General features: G+C 38.7%; 1 protein-coding gene across 10 annotated transcripts in view; it reads right to left on the reverse strand.

Moving 5' to 3' along the window:
- The window catches only part of NVL (nuclear VCP like), a 105,534-nt gene that overhangs the window by 60,422 nt on the left and 20,798 nt on the right, over window positions 1–24,314 (reverse strand). For 8 of the 10 annotated variants that reach the window (XM_082389831.1, XM_082389829.1, XM_082389827.1 and 5 more), the window contains 5 exons: window positions 24,073–24,190; window positions 18,566–18,710; window positions 7,369–7,633; window positions 5,453–5,671; window positions 4,212–4,316 (listed from right to left, as the gene is read on the reverse strand). In XM_082389831.1, coding sequence (XP_082245957.1) covers window positions 4,212–4,316; window positions 5,453–5,671; window positions 7,369–7,633; window positions 18,566–18,710; window positions 24,073–24,190 — 852 coding nt within the window. The remainder of the gene's footprint in view (window positions 1–4,211; window positions 4,317–5,452; window positions 5,672–7,368; window positions 7,634–18,565; window positions 18,711–24,072; window positions 24,191–24,314) is intronic. The other 2 variants (XM_082389828.1, XM_082389826.1) reach the window with 1 other exon arrangement.

Below are 24,314 nucleotides of genomic sequence, written 5' to 3' on the forward strand. Positions count from 1 at the left end.
GGGAATAAAGTTCTTTCCTATTCTTAGAACCTGATATCTGAGGTCAAGATTTATGTTCAACACATTCCTCAGCATCTCCCCTTGGATTTTTTTTTTTTCTTTTTTTCTTTTCCCATTTGGATCTCATAAGAATTTCAAATCTATCGTTTCCAAAGCAGGACTCCTGAATTTCTCCCAACTCTCCCCAAATCCCACACCCCAAACTCTTTTTCTCCCTATCCCAGTAAATATATTTTCTAAGCCAAAACCACGCTGTCTCCCCTTGATCTCCTGTCTTGTCAGGTCAGCCAATCCATCTGTAAGTTCTATTAGCTCTAATGCTGAAATGTAGGTGAGTCTGACACTTCCTGTTTCTCCACTATACCACAATCCTCATCCAGACCAGCATCACCTATTGTCCGGACATGCAAAAAAACCAAACCAAACCAAACCAAAGAAACCCTAACTGGCTTCCTCTCTCTCTTGCTTTCCTCCAATCCAGTCTCCACTTAACTCAAAAAATGTAAATGAGCAGGGGAGGGATAAATTGGGAGATTGGGGCTGACATATACACACTACTATATATAAAATAACTAATAAGAACCTGCTGTATAGCACAGGGAACTCTACTCAATACTCTGTAATGGCCTATATGGGAAAAGAATCTAAAAAAAAAAAGAGTGGAGATATATATATGTATATAACTGATTCACTTTGCTGTACACCTGAAACTAACACAACATTGTAAATCAACTATAATCCAATAAAAGATTTTTTTAAAATGTAAATGAGATCATATAGTTTTACTATGTTTCTCATTTATTTTCAAGTACAAATTGAAATATTCACCATGGCTTGTAAGCCTATATTTTGCGACATGACAGTTTCTTCTTAGTCCAGCCACTAGATCTTTCTCTGGTTCTCGAATTCACCAAGGCCTTTCCCACCTCAGGGATTTTGTAACTGCTGTTCCCTCTATCTGGAACACTCTTCCCCTTCTTTCCCTGCCTCTTCATGTGGCTATCTAGTCCTTCAGGACTCTGTTAAATATCACCATCCCCTGAATACCAAACCTAAAATAGCCACAACAGTTTGTTTATTTCCATCATAACTTAGCTGAATCTGCAATTTTATTGTTTTGTTTACTGCCTGCCTCTTCCAGACAGACAATAAATTCCATTAGAGTAGGTGTCACGTTCACTAGTTTATCCCTAGCACCTTGTACAAGTTCTAGCAAAGTGTATGTAGCTCAGCAAATACTGGCTGAACAAATGAATGCATGCAGGCTCTGCCATGCAAAAACTGCTCAATATGTAGCTTATCCACATCTCGAAATCTCTGTCTTTCTGGCTGCCAATTTCTTAGCTTTCCTACCTCTCATGCTCTAAGTAGAGTCAGGATACACATCTAATAAAGCATGACTCATCTACATTAGGTTTTCAACATCCATATGTGAGATAACTAAGATTTCACCCATTAAAACACCCAACAGAGTTCCTGAAATTATCAGAAATCTTGTCTTCTATTGATAAATGAAATACAGTGAATATAATTGAATTTTTTCATGGATATCATCATGAATCTTGTACTCAGTGTTAGAAGCTGTTTGCTTCCATACTATATATATAGTTGCAGATGACTAAATGATTTTTACTGTTCTCTTTCCAGTTTCCTTCTTATTAGTCACCAATTTTCAGTGTGCTGGCCCCCAGCAATCCCATGCCTTTACTTGATGCTATTTATATAGTATGTGCTAGTGTTTAGAACATTTTCATTATGTTATTGTTAGCATGAGTAAACAAAACAACCAAGGTCATCCAAAATCTTAATTTTATAACTGATTCTAGGTTGCCAGGTTCTGACTGATAAGTGGTTCCATAACTTTACTCCAGTAACACTTTGCTTCTGCCATTCCAGGACATTTTCTATTACTTCTAGATTGTAGGGCATGTAGTCATGAATCTCTTGAAGAATCTAATGAAAGTAGTGAACTCTCTCCCTGGAAAAAATACATATACTCATAATATATTGCCTGGGCTCATGGATCCAGTGAGCTGCTGAAGTCCATCCATGGAGTCCTAGGTAAGATTCCCTGCTCTAAATGGTCAGATACCAGAAATCTGACTGAACAGAGAGGGACCAAAATGTTGGCAATCTGGGGAGGCGGGAGGTGGGAAGAAGAGGAAAAATTTTATCTATGATGTCTTAACATTATTTAGGGATTTCAAATGATCTAAGCTATCTCCTTTCTGCTGTGAGCAGAACTAGTCAAAGGCAGATATAACTAAAAAACAAACAAACATTACAAGGCACTCAGGCAAGGGAACTGCATCCACACAGTGAATTCACACATTAGCTTGCAGGACCTTCTTTCTGGCTACGGTTTTCTAAAACTGTTGTGAAAAAACATAGACCAGCAACTGTGGTGTTCTCCTTTCCCTCCTTTGTTCCCAAACTCCTTTACAGCAATGCCCTGTAAGAGTACTGAAAGCATTAAGCAAGAAAATTTAGTAATATAAGTAAAAATAAGTTTTAAAAAATCTACATGTATATTATATACGTATATATATACATGGGCAAATGGCACTGTGGACATTTGGTATTTACTGAGGAGCCGCAGATTATTCGGCTGCTGTGAAACTTATTAAAAATGCCATTAATTTTGATTTCTTATTTACAAGTAATCCAAATATTTTTAAAAGTTGATAAGGGTTAAGTAAATTATAGATGGAATATTATACAGACATTAAAAATGATGACTAATATAAGATACAGACAAGAAAAATGGTTCTAATAAGCATGATTCCAAAGGAAAAAAATCACAAAAGACTGAGAAATTTGCCCACATAAATATGAAAAAAAACCCCAAAACAAAAAAGTGTCAAAACTTTGATCAATAAAGTAAGAATGCCAAAAACACTGACAAACTACAAATATAACAGATCTTACTATATGAAGAGTGATTATAAATAAGAAAATCACATGCATGTTAGGAAAACAAAGGATACAAACAGACAATTCATAAAGAAAAAAGCCAATAAACACATTATTTTTAAAAGCCCACTAGTAGCTTTTAAAACATAACTTAAAAACTGTAAGATAACCATTTTTACCTATTAGATTGTCAAATATTAAAAACAATGTTAATGGCTATTGCTAATTTGGAGTGTTGGGGAAATGGATACTCATACCCTATAGGGATGAAACTGGTACAAACTTTTTGGAAGACACTTTGGTAACGGATCAAGTGTAACTGGGTAATGGATCATTTTGATCGAGTGGTAATGGATCAAAAGCTTTAAATACATGCATTCTTTTTATTAAAAAATCATTTAGGAATGCATTCTATTAAAATTACCCATTGAGGTACAAAAATGTAAGCACAGGACTGTTTCATGCAGTGTTGTTTTAATAGGAGAATCATTTCCATAAATTATAGAGCATCTTTATGGTAAAATACTATGCAGGCATTAAAAATACCGATGTGTATCTGTATATACTGACATGGGAAGATGTTCAAGAAATATTGATAAGTGAGAAACGCATGTTTAAAAACCTTATAGTTGTAAATATATGTATAAAAGTTATTCATATTATCTTGATATATATGTACAAAAGAACATCTGGAAGGACTAACAACAAAATGCAACAGTGGTTACTAGTAGGCAATAGTGAGAGGATTGTAAGTAATGCTTTTCCCTTTTGCTTATCTATATTTTCTATTGTAAAAAACTAATTTTTCAAAATAACATTTGTAATAAGGAACATAGAGGAAAATACTTATAAATAATAACTATACCAAAGCAGGAAACAAGGTCAGCTACAAACTACAACTATGCAATAGGAACATAGAGGAAAATAAGGAACATAGAGGAAAATACTTAACTTATAAATAATAACTATACCAAAGCAGGAAACAAGGTCAGCTACAAACTACAACTATGCAATAATGTTCATTAAAAACTTAGAATATAATACACAGAAAACATGAAAATTTCTGTGTTAAAATCGATGGGGTTATGGTTGATTTAAAATTTTCTTTTCCAAATTTTCAATGATATACCTTGTGTAATTAAAATAAAAGTGGGAAACTTTCCTGAAGAAAACTGTCAGTCTTTCCAAAATGAAATTCTAATAGAAAATATGCAAAAATATCTCACTGTAACAGTGAAATTCATGTTATCCTAACTGATAGTAAGAAATAAAATACATGCAGTTGAATTATTCCATACCTTTGCCAGCAGAGTTTTCCCACAGCCAGGGGGACCAGCAAGGAGGACTCCAGCTGGAGTCACCAACCCAAGAGCTTTGAACTGATCTGGGTTACGTACTGGTGCCTGGAAAAAACAATCCCAACAGCAATCTGTTACAAATGTCCACTTTCTACTGCATATTCAAATCATCTCTAGATGCCTATTTTCAACACTGATTGTGAGGCCTGAAGATAAGAACAGTGCCTGGCACAGAGTGCTTACCTCTGTTTCAAGCATGAGGTAAATGGTGATAAATTTAAAATCCCTGCTCTTGAAAAATTCATACTTAAATGTAAGTTCTGAAAACATTTTAGATACAGTATTTCAACGTTTTAAACTCAATTTTTAGAAAACGTATCTAGATTTCTAGGTTATAAAGATTTTAAGCAATGGCCCCCTTTAAGAAATCAGAAGCAGCGGTACTCTATGTAATCAAAAGCAAGAGATACCTGTTCACTATCATCTCCACGTATTTTCTCTTTCACACCTCTAAATGGATCATACATCATTGATGAACCATGAAATGATCAGGGAGGTGGAAAAGTAAGAGTAAATGAAAATCCAAAGTTTCACAGGCATTAAAACTGCTTTGACCCTTATGAGCATGATCAAGTTCAGAAAGTATTTCTCAAATAATTTATTCTCGGGCTTCCCTGGTGGTGCAGTGGTTGAGAATCTGCCTGCCAATGCAGGGGACACGGGTTCGAGCCCTGGTCTGGGAAGATCCCACATGCCGCGGAGCAAATGGCCCCGTGAGCCACAACTACTGAGCCTGCGCGTCTGGAGCCTGTGCTCCGCAACAAGAGAGGCAGTGATAGTGAGAGGCCCACGCACCGTGATGAAGAGTGGCCCCCGCTCACCGCAACTAGAGAAAGCCCTCACACAGAAATGAAGACCCAACACAGCCAAAAATAAAAATAAAATAAATAAATAAATTTATAAAAAAAAAATAATAATAATAATTTATTCTCGGTTAAAACCTAAAACGTTTTCTTTTCTTTTCTTCTTTAAACTCACTGCCATAGAATTCAAGCACAACCAAAAGAAAAAATCTAAAGCAGATCTCAGAAGAATGAAAAACCATCATTGGGGGCTTAATAATAATACAACAGATAAAAGAAAACATATAGTTAAGCCAATTTAGACATACAACCTAGTACACACGTACGGTCATTTACCCATCACACACGCCAACAACAGTTAGCGGCAGATATACCCACCAATATTGCCATGGTGAGCTCCTCTCTAATGTCTTCCAGGGCACCAATATCTGCCCATGTCACATTAGGGACAGTGACAAAGCCTTCCCTTTTAGCAGAGGGTTGGACAGAGGATAGAGCAACAATGAAATCATTCAACTCAAGGCACAGCCCTTGCAGCTGCTCCTCTGAGAGGGGATCTCGGTTCCTTAGCAACCCCAAGAGCCTTTGCAATTCATCCTGAAAGGGAACAAATGAGGGGAAAAAATGAAAAACCACAAAGTTTGTTGAAAACGTTATTGTTTGTACTTCAAAAAATTATTACTGCAATATTTCTGTAAACTACACGAACTTCTATGCATTTTAATAATTTTTTCCATTGGCATAGGTCATTTATTTTGCTCCAAATGGATCATTTGATTTAGTCAAGCAAAGATACACTGACTATCATCAAATATAGAAGAATGATTTTTATTTACTCTACTAGGGCTAGCTATAGCAAACATAAGCAGTTGGCAAATATTCATTTCAACAATCATGTTATTTCCATTCTTCATTTACAAATATTCACGAAACAGCTGAATTTTGATGAAATTAAAACAAAGTTACTCTGGTGGCAGTTTAATTTCATAATATGGCTCCTTGATAGTTTATCAACTAAATAGAAAGCAGGCAATTTTCCTAGTACGAATGAATCTTGAACTTCAAAGGCAGATTTCTTGCTTTGCGAGGAATATGAAAGAACAGGTGTAAAAAGTAACTCTGAATAATTCAACTTATAAAAGCCTAATTTATATGCAATATTATAAAAGGAATGAGTTTACTATTATTTTTAACAGATATCATTGTGGTTCCAAATGAGTACGGAACAAACAAATGATTTGAAAACAAGAGACCTGGATCTAAGTTCCTGCTCTGGAAAGTAGAGGCCGTGTGGCCTCGGGCAAGTCACAATCTCTTAAGCTTAGTTTCTTTGATTATGAAATGGGAAAAGTAATGATATTTACTTAACAAAGTTATATGGAGCAAGTTATGTAACATGTAAAAGCGCCCTGTGCCAGCTATAAAATGCTATATAAATGTTATACTGAGTTTTCATGACTCATAAAACTCAAAATTTTAACAGATCTTGGATAATAAATGTCCCTCTCACATTCTCAGCCCTGTCCTCCAGCACCATTTGCAGCTAGGGACAAGGATATGGTTGCATCAGCAGACTATCTTAGTATATCAAACCAAAAGGTAACCTGGAAGTATAACAAAATGCCAGTGTTCTCATAAGAGCTGGAAAACATTTTCTGTAAAGAGTTAGAGAGTAAACACCAAAGGCTTTATGGGCCATGCAGTCTCTGCTGTATGGACGTCTATGCGGATTCTGCTGTGAAGTGTGAAAGTAGAAAAAGACTCTGTGTCAATAAAGGAGCGTGGGGACCTCCCTGGTGGCACAGTGGTTAAGACTCCGTGCTCCAATGCAGGGGGCCCGGGTTCGATCCTGGTCAGGGAACTAGATCCCACATGCCTGTCATAACTAAGAGTTCGCATGCCACAACTGAGGAGCCCGTGAGCTGCAACTAAGACCTGGCACAACCAAAAAGAAAAAAAAAAGTATTAAAAAATAAAATAAAAAATAAAGGAGCATGGCTGTGCTCCAATATAACTTTAATTTACAAAAGCAGGCAGTGAGCAGGTGGGCCACAGTTTGCCAACACCTGCTGTAGATTTCATAATCATTATTGTAAAAGGAATTTATTCAGAATCAACTGAAAAAAGTAAAACAACTTGTACTTTTGAAATTATAGACACTCCGGGTATAACTGATAATTACTCTAAAGATACAAAGCCAATGAAACAGAAAATCATAAACCTCAACTATATAGACACTTGCCTGCTTGTAAGATAACACATATTAAAAACGTTTAAATGACAGTTTAAGGTACCGGTAGAGAAAGCACCTGTGTTTCAGAAGTGGGTTCAGTTCCAATCCTTTCTTCCTGGCCTCCTTCAGAGGGCGAACCTTCAATCTCAGGATTTTTCTGCTGCTGCTCCTGCAGCTTCATTAAGACCCTGTTGACCGCACACATGGCTGCCTCTCGGCAGAGTGCCATGAGGTCAGCACCAACGAAGCCCGGCGTTAGGTGTGCTAACTGACGAAAATGAAAAGTTTCGGAAAGTCTTAGTTTTCTGCACAAAGTTTGAAGTATTCTGTAGAAAAGACAAGGAAAAGAAATTCAGATTCCTAACCTACTAGTAAAAACAAGTCACCGAGTATATTTATTTGAAGCCCTTCCTTTCTGTCAATGGTATCATAACAGGTAATAAGATCAAATAGCTCACTCATTCAGCAAATGCTAAATCGCTATAATATATCCCACCTTATTCCAAGAGGGGTTAATGTATATACATATCTGCTTTTTTAGAAACTATATTAAATTCTGTGAAGAATAAAAAATTGGTTTTAAAAAATATTCTGCCTTTAAGAATTTTACAGTATTACAGAGGAAATAAGACAAATGATTTATGAGGATATATGGTAAATTCTACTTTTAGAGTAGTTTAAATGGATATCTGCCAGCAAAAAAGAAGTCTCTAAACTCAAAATCAACCATTAATTTTATTCATCACGAAAAGTTATGCTGATACAAACTTTAATATCCAATTTTATATTAGGACAGTTATTTCTCCAACTTCATCTTTATTTACTGCTCATCCTTTGTACTGTGTGAAAAATTTTGCTCAACTGAACTGGCAACATGGTATGTATCAATGAAATATGGACTCTGGATAATTATTATTATTAAAGGAATACCTTAAACAATTTCTGGTAAGATTTACTGAATAAAACTTAAAAGCAGTAAAGATATTCAAGACAAAAGGTCTGATGCCAGGGACTTCCCTGGTGGTCCAGTGGTTAAGAATCCATCTTGCAATGCAGAGGACGCCAGTTCGATCCCTGGTCAGGGAACTAAGATCCCACATGCCGCGGGGCAACTAAGCCCGTGCGCCACAACTACTGAGCCCATGCACCACAACTAGAGAGCCCGCATGCTGCAACTACAGAGCCCACACGCCACAACCAGAGAGAAGCCTCTGCACCACAACTAAAGAGAAGCTCGCACACTGCAATGAAGAGCCCGGCACGCTGCAACGAAAGATCCCATGTGCCACAACTAAGACCCAAGGCAGCCAAAAAAAAAAAAAAAAAAAAAAACGGTCTGACGCCAGACCACTTGAGTCTGAATGCCAGCTCTGCCACTCTGTTATTTCATTTTTGTGCTCCAGTTTTTCCATTGGTTAAACATATATTACAGTAGCACTTAATAGTAGGGATGTTAAGTGATTACATGCAAAGCTCCTAGAACAGTGACTGATCCACAATAAGTGCCCAATAAATGTTTGTTATTATTTTTACATATGGTGATATTATAAATTAAATTGGACAAGGAAATATATTTTGAAATTTCCAAATTTGTAGGAGACTAATATTTTCAGATGTCAAGTTACTGGAGAATAAGTTACTATACAAATGTCATTTGGGATCATGTAAATGAATAGAATAGAAGCAGATAAACATTTCTGACAAATGAAAAATAATTCACTTTGATACTGTAAACAATAGTAGCCAAGAAGAAGTCCCATTATAGAACTACTTCCTAAAGATACAGACCTGATTTGCTGCTATGCATAAGAATACTAAGAAATTTAGAATGTTAAGAAAACTAGCTAAAATAAAATAAATATCATCCTTTTTTCAGTTATAGTCTACTCCTGAAAAAATGTAATTTTGGTCATCATACTATGGAAACTCCACAGGAGGAGAAAATAACCATTAAGAGATTTCCAGTTTCAACACGGTTGAGTAAAAGTGTTTCAGCAATATTTCCACCCCGCCCCACCTCCAAAACAAAAACAAACAAACAAAAAAAGAACAACAAACAGGAACACAAACTCCATGGTCAAAGAACCTAGGAAATTATCTGTACTCTACTCCCTCTCCCCAAACCCCCCCCATCCTATCCTGGAAGTATGGCAAAGAATTTGCAACAAGAGGATCAGTCTTTATCTCCATGAGGTCTTTAAAAAGCTATCAACATTTGTCTCAGGCTATAGGCTTCAGTATGGCTCTATAATAAAGACAGGTATCTACACTGATATGAGATATTGAAGGAAACAGATATTTGTGGAGGGGGCGTGCTGATATATGCATATTTTACTACCAAAGAAGAGAAAGGCCACCCAACATGGGTCTCTCGTGTCAGCTCTAGCTGGTGCCCTAAGAACTACAAATCCCTATAAAGATTCAAGTATTAGGAATTCCCAGAATAAAAATTCAGGTTTAATAATATATTTGACTGTAAATGGGATGAGTTTTAACTAAGTTTTAAAAAATAAACCTTTTATTTTATAAAGTTTTAGATTTATAGAATTAGTGCAAAGATAGTTCAGAGAACTCTGTACACCTCATACACCTCTCCTGTCGTTAAGGAAAATTTTCAGGATTACTGGCCCAGTATTTTGTAGAATGTCCTTCAGCTGGGACTGGTCTGGTATTTTTGTCACGATTAGACTAGGGTAAAGCATTTTTGGGAAGAAGACCACAGAGGTAAAGTGTCATTCTCATCATATCGTTGTCAAGGATACATACTGTCAACGCGACTTACTGTTGTAGATGTGAACCTTGACTACCAGGTTTGAGACAGTGTTTGAAAGGGTTTTCACTTTGAAGTTACTCTTCCCTCCCTTTCCATACTACACTCTCTGGAAGTAAGTCACTTATGCCTGGCTCACATTTAAGAAATACGGAGCTATACTCCACCTCCTTAAGGGCAATGCAACCACATAAATTATTTGAAATTCTTTTGCATCAGAGACTTGCCTATTCTCACCCATTTATTTATTCAATCATTTATTTCTATCAGTATAGACTAACAAATACTCGACTATCTGTAATCTTGAACCAAAATTCATGAAGAAACTTGTGGAGAATGGTAAATGACCCTGCAGAGGGCACAAAGTCAAAATTAACGTTTTGCAGAGAGGTGGGCTATTGAGAAGGAAGTATATGTGTCTGGCGGAACCTCGAAGACCGTGAACCAGAGGCACCAAAGTGTTGAACTACAGAAATTAGGGCCACAGCAGGGAGCCAAAACACAGAAATTATCTGAACATCTGCATAAGAAGTCTGAAGACCCCACATACCCTCCACCCTGTCAACCAGCAGGAGACCAGCAATGTACCCTCTGGTGAAACTGAACCAGGAGAGGGAAGCCCCAGGTTTGTGGACAACAGTAAGATCAACTCCGTCAGAAAAAAAGGTCAAAGTCTGTGTCCAGTCGCTCAACCTCCTGCCCCTGCCCCTGTCAGAAGACCAGCAGCTAGACGGACAGCCCCATGGTGTTGTCTGAAGATCTTTTTCTGAAAAATCCGAATTGGTTCAACAAAAAGAATCTACAGAAATAGATATTTGGAGTTTTCTAGCTCAAAAGTTAGCTGGTCCTATGACTGCCTTACAATGGCACTCACACTTCAACAAAGTAGCCTGTACTGCACACATGCGATTAGCCTCACTCTTAAGCTGCCAGCATGAAATAGTAACAGTAACAGCTCTCAACTGTCAAGACTTACCACATGCCAGGTCCTGTTATTATGACTTTATAAAGATAGCATTTCTCACTGCAGTATAATATACAGACCAAAACAAACACATATACACACATATACATACACAAAGAAAAAAAAAAACTTGGAGGAAACAGAGTGCAGAAAAAATTGTAAGAGGGCTAGCAAATGAAAAAAATTTGGCAATTACAAATTTCAGAAAAGTTACAAAGGTAAATAAATGAAATGTGATCCTCATATAGGAACAATATTTATAAAGATGAGAAATGAAAATGCTAAATATGGATATAGTCAAACTTCATAATATAACTACATACTACAAATATATGAACACGTTTGGATATCAGATAAATTATTATTTGTTAGGTATATAAAAGCATTGTGTAATGCTAAATAAAAAGTCTTTATTCATTAGATATGGACGTATTTATAGCTGAAATGATATAATGCCTGGGATTTGCATTAAAATACTCCAAGAAAAAAAAAGTGGGGGATAAATAAAATAAGACCGTGAAAATGTTGATAATTATTGAAACCGGGTGATAAAAACATGGGGGTTCATTATTGTGACCGTTCTAAAACATGTTTGTAAATTCTCAACCCTCCTCTCAGTGGGAGGTGGGGCTATGACTCCTCTTCTCGAATCTGGGCTGACCTGAGTGAGCAATCAACCAATAGAGACGAGTGGACTTGACGCTATGTGACCACACTTCTAAGGCTAGAAGATCTGCTGTAGAAAGAGCTTAGACCTCAGTGTCCGAGTCCAGGCCACCCCCTCCGGCATGGCCCCGGGTGGACTGGTGACCGGAGGACGGAGGGCCTTGCTCCCAGGACCTGCCTCTTCCTGGGCCTCCTGGGGGAGAGTCACACACCCAGGTGACAGGGCTGGGGTGTGTTAAGAGTGGCTGGTTTTGAATGCTGTTTTTTCCTCCTTTTGATGTAATGTTTTACAAATCCTGAGGTCAAGAACAGCAGTGCTGCCCAAGCTCCCAGTGCAGGGGGCCCGGGTTCCACCCCTGGTCAGGGAACTAGATCCCACATGCGTGCTGCAACTAAGAGTCTGCATGCCACGACTAAGGAACCGGTGCGCCGCAACTAAGGAGCCCACGAGCCACAACTAAGACCCAGCACAGCTATAACATAACGAAACATAACAAAACATAACATAAAATGAACAGCAGTGTCATTTCAGCCTGTTTCCTGCAATCCTCATGCTGCAGCCCTAACCTGCCATGGAAGAACCCTTCCACCCTGAGGCTGCCCGACTCTGAGGAAGCCCACACTATTCTGTAAAGGGTGCCACATGAGAGGCCTTCAGCAGACAAGACGAGAAAGGGGTTGGGGGGGCAGGAGGCAAGGAACAGACAAGATCAAATGATAGGTATACAGATACCTAAGTAGGCAGACAAGCACAGCCCCGCTGCCCTAATCCCGCACGTGTTCTAGCTCCAGCTAGTCTCTGCAGCCACAGGAGACCCTGAGACATAACCAGCTGCCTGAGCCTCTCTGAATTCTTTATCCACAGAAATGGTGAGAAACAATAAAAATAAACTTGGGGGTGCTTTGTTTTGCAAGAATAGAAACTGAGTTCTGGCACCTACTGAAGGCCTCTGCGCCCCCGTCTCACCTGCCTCTGCCCTCTTCTCCACTTCATGGACCATCATGCTCTGGACCTTATCAGCACCTGGGTCTGTCCCACCTCTGAAATCACTAGCTCAAGCATCTCCTCTTTGCTCAGTCTCCCACACACCTGTTTTCAAACCTCAGTAGGTTCTTGGATTCACCACCGCCTCATCAAATAGTCCTGTTTTTACAATTTAAGAGTCCATACTCTCTTTTTTTCTTTCTTAATCTAAATTCTAAATCTCTGCTTTCTCTGTGCCTGAACCTAGACTGTTGAGCATTGCTATGGGAAAAAAAATCATTAAACCAGCCCTACTGGTACCATTCCATACCCCAATCCTAAACACTGCCTGAAAATCCTGTTATCCTAGCCAGTTCATCTCAAATTAGCCAAGAAAGTAATTTCAGACCTTCATCCTCCTCAAACCTCTAACCTATCCATCATGAGCCTCACTTTCATCAGAAGATCTCGCTTTTTAATTCATAGAGACAACGCCCTCAATTTTCCAGTACCAAACTGATAATCCTTCTTGCCTGCATATCCGTTCTTTCTCCCTTTACTATCACGTCAACAAATTAGCCCTCATTCTAAGGCCAGCACCTATGCATAAGCTCTGACTCCCTGCTCCTCCCATTTCTCCTTCCCATCAACCCTTAAAGACACTACTCAAGTTTCTCCCACCTTAGAAAAGTCCTCTCTTGACACCCCATTACCCACCTCACGAAGCCACCACCTTCTGCCTTCTCCCTCACTGCAGACTCTCCTGACCGAACTGTGGAAGTCTGCTGCTCTCGCTTTTTCAGTTTCCCTTTACTCCTCAACCATTCCAAACTGGAGTTTACCTCTACCATTCTACTCAAACAGCTTTTTGTTAAGGTCACTGGTGACCTCTAGGCTGCTCACTTCAAAGACAATTTTTCAGCCCTCCCTGGACCTCTCGTTCCTCCCTCCGGAAACACAGACTTCTCTTGGCTTCCATTACGCAACTTTCTCTTCATTTTCCCAATGCTTCTGGCTGCTCCTCCTACATTCTGAGCCTGTTAGCCTCTTCGGGCCTTTCCCAGAACCTCTGACACTTTCTCTTCACACTCTCTCTGGACAATCTCATCTACTTTCTTAACTTCAACTGCCATCAATACATTGATGATTCCTAAATGTTGGCTTCTGTGGAGATCCAGACTCATTTGTCCAATTGCCAACTTGACATCTCTACTTGGACATCCTGCAATTGCCTCTAAACTCCATCTATCCCCAAATCCTCTTCTAAAATCTGCTCATCCTCCAGTATTTCCCACCCCTTAAGCACCTGAAAACCATTAGGTGCTTAAGCGAAAAATTTGGGAATATTTCCCTCTTGTTCATAGCCCCCACCTCTCCACACATATATTCTATTGATAGACATAACTTATTGATTCTACTTCCTAAATGTCTCCAGTTATCTCTCTTTGCACTCCCACCTCTTCAAGCCCGCCCACCATTGCCTCTGGATATCACAGCAGCTTCCTCACTGGGCTACCACAACCCATCTTGCTCTCCTGTCATTCCTTATTCACACTGCAGCTACAGGGACCTTCTCAGAACAAAAGTCTGTTTCCATCACTGTCCTGCTTGATTTAATTGCTTCCTACCACTTACAGAAGTAGTCCAAAGCCCTCACCAAGGCAGCTGTGAGCTGGATTCTGCACACCTCTGCAGCCTTTCCACATCCTGTCTCTATTTCTATAGCCCTATTCTTCTTCCAGTTCCCTGGACACACTGAGCTCTCGGTCACCTTAGGGTCTTTACACATGCTATTCCTACCAATACTCTCATCACTCTCACCATGTGATCAGTTAATTGCTATTTATTCTTTGAGTCTCAGCTTCCTCAGAGAAACCTTTAAGAACCGCCAGACCGGGACTTCCCTGGTAGTCCAGTGGCTAAGACTCCGCCCTCGCAATGCAGGGGGCCCGGGTTCAATCCCTGGTCAGGGAACTAGATCCCGCATGCCACAACTAAGACCAGGTGCAGCCAAATAAACAACAAATAAATTAAAAAAACATTAAATTAAATTAAATTAAAAAAAAAAAAAGAGAACCTCCAGACCATATTAGCTTTGCCTGATATATCCTCCCTAAGATCCTGTCTTTGTCTTTTTGTACTCATCACACTTCTGATTTTTTAAAGTGGTGACTGAAGTGTCAACCATTGTGTCTCCTTGGTAAACAACAGGTGCTTAAATATTTCTTCAATTAATGACTTCCTAAGAATTATTATTTCTAAGAATTATTGATAAAATAAACACTGATGGGGCCTCCCTGGTGGCGCAGTGGTTGAGAGTCTGCCTGCTAATGCAGGGGACGCGGGTTTGAGCCCTGGTCTGGGAAGATCCCACATGCCGCGGAGCAACTAGGCCCGTGAGCCACAACTACTGAGCCTGCGCGTCTGGAGCCTGTGCTCCGCAACAAGAGAGGCCGCAACAGTGAGAGGCCTGTGCACCGCGATGAAGAGTGGCCCCCACTTGCCGCAACTAGAGAAAGCCCTCGCACAGAAACGAAGACCCAACACAGCCAAAAAAAAATATAAAAATAAATAAATTAAAAAGTATTCGTTATCTGAAATTAAAATTTAAGAAAAAAAAAACACTGATGTAATTCTATTAATATATTAATTCTATTTATATAATTTCCCCATCTTAGAATTTAATTCATTAACATCTGCATATAATAATATAACTAGTTTGCTTCTGCCTTCAGAGCTAGATAAAAGTATAAAAATAAGAAAACTGTATTCTGCCTTTGTCAAAGACTCAGTCAGAAATACTCTTCCAGGACTTTCCTGGTGGTCCAGTGGTTCAGACTCTGCGCTCCCAATGCAGTGGGCCCTGGTTCGATTCCTGGTCAGGGAACTAAGATCCCACATATGGCAACTAAGCCCACACACCACAACTACTGAGCCCGCGCACTGCAACTAGAGAAGCCTGTGCGCTGCAACAAAGAGCCCAAGAGCCACAACAAAGACCCAGCGCAGCCAAAATAAATTAATTTTTAAAAACTATTAAAAAAAAGAAAAAAAAAAGAGAGATACACTTCCTTAGGAGGGGAAATTAGTGTTCAATGGGTATGGAGTTTCAGTTTTGTAAGACAGAAAAAGTTCTAGAGATTCACTACAATGTGAGTATATATAACACTACCGAACTGTACTCTTAAAAATGGTTAAGATAGCAAAGTTTGTATGTGTTTTTTTACCACAAAAAATTAAAAAAATAAATAAAAAACTTCTTCCTTAAAAAATTCTACCTCATAATTATATTCAAGAGCTATCTTCTTTCAGGCTTGACCTTGCTCTTCCCAATTGGCCTTAAACATAGTAAACATTTAATACCCCTCTTTAGAAAAATTCTTCCGCTAGCCGTCTAAGACTTAGCTAGACCATTACAGCCTACATAAAACACCAATGTATGCCTATAGAATTTACCTCCTGAATCTAAAATGGAGTTTGAACAAACCAACAAAAGGCAATCATAAATAACTGTAGATACCAGAAATAGATGGATTTTATTTATTAAGTACAAAAGAAAAGGTACCTTTAGAGGAGAGAACTCTGACAAATTTTTCAAGTGATCAAACTTAACATCACCAACAATGATACAAACTGACACTATGAACTTCCTGAAATGTTCTGAGACACCTCACCACGAATGTAGTATTCTTGCTCAAAATATTTAACCCGAATCTAATCATGAAAAAGCAATCAGATAAATTTAAGTTGTAGAGTGATCTGCAAAGACATATCTAGACAATTCAAAAATGTCGATGTCACGAAAGTACTCTCTCCCCCAAAAAGGCAGATTAAAGGAGATTAAAGGGACATGACAACTACATAGCAGGTTTGCTCTTTATTGAATCTAGGGTAAAAAAAAAAAAAAGCTAAACAAAATGAAAGATTAAAGGTACAATGGACAGTTTTGGGGCAACTGGGAAAATTAGAATAGACTGTGTATTAAATAATATTATTGCCAGTGTTAAATTTCTTTAGTATGGAAAATGGTATGATAGTTACACAGGAGAATTATTTACAGCTAAAGTGTCATGATGTCTTCAACTATCCTTCAAATGGGCTGGCAAAAAAATAAAGATATATACACACACACACAAATATATGATGTTTTTATATACAGAGTGAAAGTAAACACGGTAAAGTGTTAACAAGTGGTAAATTCAGCTAAAGGACATATAGATATTTATTGTATTATTTTTTCAACTTTTCTGTAGGCTTGAAAATTTTCAAAATATGGCTATCTAGGAAAGTCCTTTAAAAACTTTGTTGATGATGGAATCGTGATCAATGGACAAAGGATTTTATCTAGCAGGGATGATGGGCTCTACTGTGTCTATGTCTCTACCATTAAGTTTGGCACTTAATCAAAAAAAGGCTTGATAAAGGATACAGGCCTTATTTCTCTTTCTGTACTGTAAGCATCCTGAAAGCAAGGACTTACAATTTTTTATATTCCTCATACTACCTACCCCAGTGGTATATACATATAATATACGCTCAATACCTGTTTGCTGAACAAATACAAACAACTTAAATACTAAATAATATTATTTTGCTGTGGGTATAAACATGTTAGTAAAGAAACCTGAATGGTTGAGTAACTACTTAAAGATTATATATGTGAGAATGCAATGACCATACCTATAGATGACACTGAATACAATAGCTGAAGAAAATGCCAATGAATCAAAAGCTGAAGTCACATTAAGTACTGGGAAGAAGGCAAGGATGACGTGTTCCTTCCTAATGCTTTCTCCTGTCCAAAGTGTCTTCTGATCACTTTTATGTCCTGCATTCATGAAGTCTCCTGTCCTTTATCTCTTCCCTTCTCCACTGTCCCCATAACTATACTTTCACTACATACCACTTTCTCTAAAAGCCACTGGTGATCGTGTACAGCAATTTAGTGTCATTAACTTAAGCCAAAAGTCATTATAAATAAGGTATTTCAGGGCTTCCCTGGTGGCGCAGTGATTAAGAATCCGCCTGCCAATGCAGGGGACACGGGTTCGAGCCCTGGTCCGGGAAGATCCCACATGCCACGGAGCAACTAAGCCCGTGCGCCACAACTACTAAGCCTGCGCTCCAGAGCCTGCGAGCCACAACTCCTGAAGCCCAGATGCCTAGAGCCCATGCTCTGCAACGAGAAGCCACCACAATGAGAAGCCCGCGCACCGCAATGGAGAGTAGCCCACGCTTACCGCAACTAGAAAAAGTCTGCGCGCAGCAATGAAGACCCAACTCAGCCAAAAAAAAAATACGGTATTTCAGCACATTACTAGATTTTCTTTACTCCACTTGCCTCCCGAGATATTTTTGTTACTGAGATATTGGTGGATGTTTCTTTGCTCTACGGACATTCAACCCCAATTACTAGGAAAGGTTGGTCCTAGAGCAAACAGACAGCTTTCAACTCTCTGGCTATCATTTAATTATTTGTCAGGGAACCTATGACCTTAGGCAGATTAGTGCAACAAGTTAAAATACTTGTTAAACTCAGATTTAGCCTACATGTGGACCAGTGAGCACTATTCCATAGCTTTAGACACTCTCCCTAGGCTGATCGGCCACCTAAAAAACACAAGACACTGTTAATAAGACCAGATAAATGAGTATGGATACATAAGTCCAATATCACTACTGAAAAAAGCAGCCTGAAACAACTGCCGTATTAATGAGTAAATTGTTTTCTTAAGCATTAATTTAATGTGGGCTTTCTCCTTTCCAAATCAATTTCACTGACACATAAAGAGAGACAGAAAGAAAAGGCTACATGATATTTCTCACCCCTCATTTTCAAAGCATTCAGTTCAGATGATGTAGTGGCATATAAACTTCATTCTCTAAGAGTATACCTTTCCCTGGATACTTCATCTGGGATACCTAGGCATATCTCTCGGTCGAACCTTCCTGCACGTCTCAAAGCAGGATCCAAGGAGTCTGGTCGGTTAGTAGCTCCGATGACTAGGACCCGAGCTGTAGCGGCCATGTTATTCAGATCTAGTAAGAACCAGACACAGGATGAGTGGTGAATAAGACACTTGACATTAAGGATAATAATGCTTACACAAGTCATTTAAGTGGTTAGAGAGAGAGTATTACACACTGACAGCAATATATATATAGGTATATAAAACTAACATTCACTAAATGTCTAATATGGGAAAGATGTGAGGAAAATACAAACTTTGTCCTCAAGCAGCTCAATCTACTTGAAGCACAGTAAGCGTAAACAAAGCACCACAGTGATACGATGGAAGATATTATGAATTCGGACTGAGGAATCTGGGAGAACTTAGGGAGGAGGTAACATTCCAGAAAAGGCTTGAAGGGTAAATAGGATATTGATAAACTGAAACATAGGTTAATGAAATTTTACATGGAAGAAATGGAATGAGCAAAAAGCACAGAGGTACTAACAGGTGTGGCATGTTAAGACAAGGTGAGTGGTCCACCAATAGGGAGTCTTGGCAAGACAGAGTAGTATGTATCTCAAAACAGACTCATGGCATTGAGATGGGGGAATACAATACAGTCTCCAGTTGCTCTGGCCTAATCCAGATACAGATTTTTATTAATGGACAGAATGCAGCGCCTAAAGTGTATTTTCCACAAGTATTATTTCTCTCAACTGAACCAGGGGTGACTGGCAGAGAGTCTGAGGTTACACCCCCTCACAGGTAACTAAAGCCTCTATCAGCCAAGTCGTGAGGAATTTAGAGTATATGCTTTTGCCAACAGGAAGCCATGAAAGGTTCCTCTGGTAAGATTTGTGTTTTAGAAAGATAACTCTAATAATAATTTTGAATGGAGTAAAGAGGAATAAATGCAAAAAGAGTTTGTTGTGATTTGAATACAATAATCAGGTGAGAGATGAGTGAAGGCAGAAACACAGGAGATGAAAACAAAAAGCCCAATTTAAGGTCCAAGTTGTAGATAGAATCAAAAGCACTAAGCAAATGATTCAATGTGAAGGAGGAAGAGAAGGAAGAGACAAAGACAACTCAGTTCGGATGCTGTTAACTTAAACATGGAATACAGGAGGGAGGTCAGACATGCAGAAAGGGCCACAGGGGAAGCCAGTGGAGCTCTGGACACACCGAGTGTGAGGGGACGTGGGACAGTCACCTGCAAGTATCTGACAGGCAGCTGCGAAGATGGGTTGGTTGCAAGCCTATCAGAAATGAAGGTTAGAGATGTAATTTGACAGTTTTTCAATGCGTTGAACAGCAGAGAGTTGGGAAGTGGGGAGGGCAGAAGAAAAGAAGATCAAGTGTAAAACCTTATGGGATATCTTTCTCTAAGGGATGGAGAAAAGGAGGCAAGTAAGTAAAGGAAAGCAGTAGGGAGTTGTCAGAGAACAGAAGGACAGAGAGAGAGTTACTCAAGCCAAGTGTGATAACAACGACAAGGACAAGGCGATCACAGTATCAAATGCTCTCAACCACCACCGCTAACACTCACTGGGTGCTCGCCCCGTGCCAGGAACTACTCTAGGTACAATCCCTGACCCCAGATAACAACTGTAAGAGGTGGGTTCAGAGGGGTGAGGGCTGAGAGCAAACCAAAAGACGTGGCCAGCGGTGATCATCAACAAGTTTTCTATGATTGTTTCAGTGGAATGGTAGAGGCAGAGAGACAACTGTAGGGGTGGGGTTACAGAATAGAACTGAAATAGAAACATATTTAATTGGCAGTGACTATTCTTTGGATAAATTTGGACTGAAAAGAAAAGAGGCATAAGGTATACGTTTGAGCGAGACAAGAAAGCTCTTTAATACTTTTTGAAAACTAAATAAAAGGAATCAGCTAAAAAAGAGACTCACGCTACAAGAGGAGATCCCTGAACAAGCAGAACTACTTTACAGAAAACGAGTTGACACCTCAGAATTGATGTAGCACCACGAGCTACAAACTTGCAGTCACAGGAAGATGTTCCTATGCTGAACCCTCCCTGCACTAATGCTGGTACAGAGCCAAAGCTGTTCCACTGCTGACTCAGGGATGCTTTCAGTCTCACAGCTAAAACAATGACCAAGGGTAGGAGTCTGCTTCCTTTTTCTAGTTCACGTTGCTCAGACACTACAGTCTTGGTGATATGCTCTGAACATAGCAAGGGTTAATAACAGAATTCAACAAGAACAATCATGGAAATCTGTTAAATCTTCAGTAGTGAAAATATCCTTCCACAGGAAGTCAATACTTGGTAACACAAGTGCTGTTTCAAAAGCCAGAAAGATAAAAATCAGACCTTAGCTAGGATTGGCCACCGACTACAAGATAAATCCCATTCTTTTTCTCACTTTTAGAGGACTGATCATTTTAAATTGAAGTTACATTAGCCAAAAGTATGAATTTCTGATTATTAAAAAAATGAAGTTTTACTTGTTTTTACACAGAGTAAAAAAAACAAAAACAAAAACTAGTTAACATGTTTCTGGGATAATAGCTCTCACAAATAAAGCATTTGTGGTAGCCCATTAATTGCATATGTACAAATAAACATCTGGATTCCGGCCTATGCTTTGCTAATGACTCACTGTATGCACCTGGCCCTTAGCTCTCTGTGCATCAGTTTCCTCATAAACAAATGATGACATTTTAAGATCCTTCGCAGCTCTTAATAATTAGAATTATGTCTGAGTTTAAGTTTTTAAAATTAGGTGAAATTAGTTTTTTTAAGTGGTCTCCTTAATTATCTTGTTCATAGTAATTTACCTAAAAGTGTTAACTTCTTACAATTTCAGATTTATAAACTCTGATTTAATAAGGTTTTACAAAATTCTCAAACTGTAGGGAAAAAAATGACCACATGGTACAGGCTATTTGGGGAGAGAGAAAGAAACAAGTCCCCCTAAAACCGAGTTCCTCCACCAAATTTATGATTAACATCTCTATCCAAAACTTTATTCCCTTTCTTGTCCCACCCCCGTTCCCCTCAGGATTAAGGAGTATCAAAGAAAAGGGAGAACTGAGACCGAGCAGGACTCTGCAGGGCCCTCCTGCGTACAAGCCCCTCTGTGTCCTCCGCTTCTTGTTTGGCTTTCCCAGAGTTCTAAAAAGTGAACTCAAGCAGCTAACAGTTACAACAACAGAGTCACAGGACTCCTAGTTCCTCCAGAAGGGATATATAGATAACAATCTGATGCACACCTTTCAGTGGTTCTGCAGAAACTAGTACCCTCCACCCAGTGGAGGATGGTGACTACATGCTGACCACAAGCACAGAGCCCCCAGACTGGCTGGTGATTAAAATTCCCGAAACATCACCCTGTTACCTCTCCACCAACCAATCATAAAAATGTCCAGGAGGTGATCATGTACCCTGCGACCCTCACCCCTAATATCGCCTTTAAAAAACCTTGCCTGAAAGCATCAGGAGTTCGGGTCTTTTAAGCATTAGCTGCCTACTCTCCTTGCTTGGTGCCCTGCAATAAACACTGTTCTTTCCTTCACCACAACCCAGTGTCAGTAAATTGGCTTTGCTGGGCATTGGGCAACTGGATCTAAGTTCAGTTCAGTAAAAGGACGACTATGTAAGTTGAATTATTTACTGTTTTCCCTATTTTGGTTTATAAAGGGGAAACTTAAAACACACACAAAGACACACCAAAAATCCCAACTAACAGGGCTTTCAGTAATGTTCTAGTAACAGTAGTCTGCTTAATTCCTGTACTTGTTCATTTTTCCACATTTTAATATCTCTGAAATCAGAATGCTTATACTATCAATGTGATAAGCATTATGTCATACTTTGATTGGTGTTTTGCCATTTTCCTTCTCAGAGGTACATAAAATAATGGTGTATCTTATAACTGATAACAAATTAGCTTCAATAAAATAATGATAATTCAGAACACAGTCCTGGGACTTCCCTGGTGGCACAGTGGTTAAGAATCCGCCTGCCAGTGCAGGGGACACGGGTTCGAGCCCTGGTCCGGGAAAATCCCACATGCCGCGGACCAACTAAGCCCGTGCGCCACAACTACTGAGCCTGCGCTCTAGAGCCTGCAAGCCACAACTACTAAGCCCACGCGCCACAACTACCGAAGCCCACGCGTCTAGAGCCCGTGCTCCACAACAAGAGAAGCCACTGCAATGAGAAGCCTGCACACCGCAACGAAGAGTAGCCCCCGCTCGCCACAACTAGAGAAAGCCCGCACGCAGCAATGAAGACCCAACGCAGCCAAAAATAAATAAATGAATAAATTAATTAAAAAAAAAAGAATTGATGCAGATATTTAAAAAAAAGAACACAGTCCTTAAAACATGGCAAGAAAATTTTACATAAAAATAAAACAGCAGAATAAACAATCTACAACCTAGCATCACAAGGAATGCAAAATTAGTATTACTTCAAATTTTCTTATGTACATAAAACATGCTATTTCACAGTAGGTAAGATTTAGTTCCAAAAGTTCTACTCGTGCTGAGTCCTTTCCTCCAAATTTATATCCAAAACCCATTAAACAAAATTGAAAAACAAATTACAGACAGGAAGTAACTGCAGTATATTTAACAAAAGATTTGTTTCCATAATATATTAAAATACAATATTCACTCAAATTTTCTTTTAAATTCAATAGAACAATGGGAAAAGGATGAGAAAAGGGATTTTGGAAATAATATGAATAGCCAAAAAAGTATGGAAAGATGATCTACATCAATGGTAATCAGGGAAATGCAAATTACAACAAAGATACCAATTTTCATCCCTCAGACTGGCAAAAATTAAAACAATTCAATGTTGTGAAGGACCTGGAGAAAGAGTGACTCTCGTACGGCGCTGCTAAAGATGTAAATGGCAAAGACTTTTTGGAAGGCAATTTGCCATTTCCTATAAAAATTTTAAATGTACACTCTTTAACCATTGCTGCGTCTTAGAAAAATACATGTGTATCAAAAAGGCCCACTTAAGGATCTTCCCTACAACTTGTTGTAAAGCAAAAACCAAAACAACTTGAATATCCATCAAAATGGAAATATTTAAGTACAATATGATAAATTTATCCTAAAGGATACCAAGCAGCAATTAAAAAGAGATAGATATAAATGCATTAAAATGGCAACATTTCCAAGAAATATTAAGATACAAACAGCAGGTTATATAGAATAGTGTGTATGGGGCAATCAGAGTATTGTAAAAAGCAAAACAATGTTACTGCATTTATACATGTGTGTAAATGCATTAAAAATAACTGTAAGATATACTCCAAAATTAATGATGCAATCTTTTATGAAAAGAAAAAGATTTCTGTTTTTACTCTGTGTTTTATGCTACTTGAATGTTTCATATCTTCAAATCTTACACTAAAAAAAAAAAATTCATTCTCTTAAAGTGAATTCACTATTTCAAACTGACCGTCCATGCAGGTTAGGAGCTGGGCTACGATTCTTCGTTCCATATCTTTTGAAGCAACTTCTCTTTTGGGGGTAATAGCATCAATTTCATCAATAAAAAAGATACACGGTGCATTTGACTAGAAATAAGAATATCACAAAAAGACAATCATAAATGTATTCCCTATACTGCAGCATGGTTAAGTATATACATTTTTTCCAATCTTAAAGTTCTAGGATCATTCACCAAAAGAATAACCCTAA

The sequence above is a fragment of the Balaenoptera borealis genome, assembly GCF_965194805.1.
Source record: "Balaenoptera borealis genome assembly, chromosome: 1".
Lineage (NCBI taxonomy): Eukaryota > Metazoa > Chordata > Mammalia > Artiodactyla > Balaenopteridae > Balaenoptera > Balaenoptera borealis.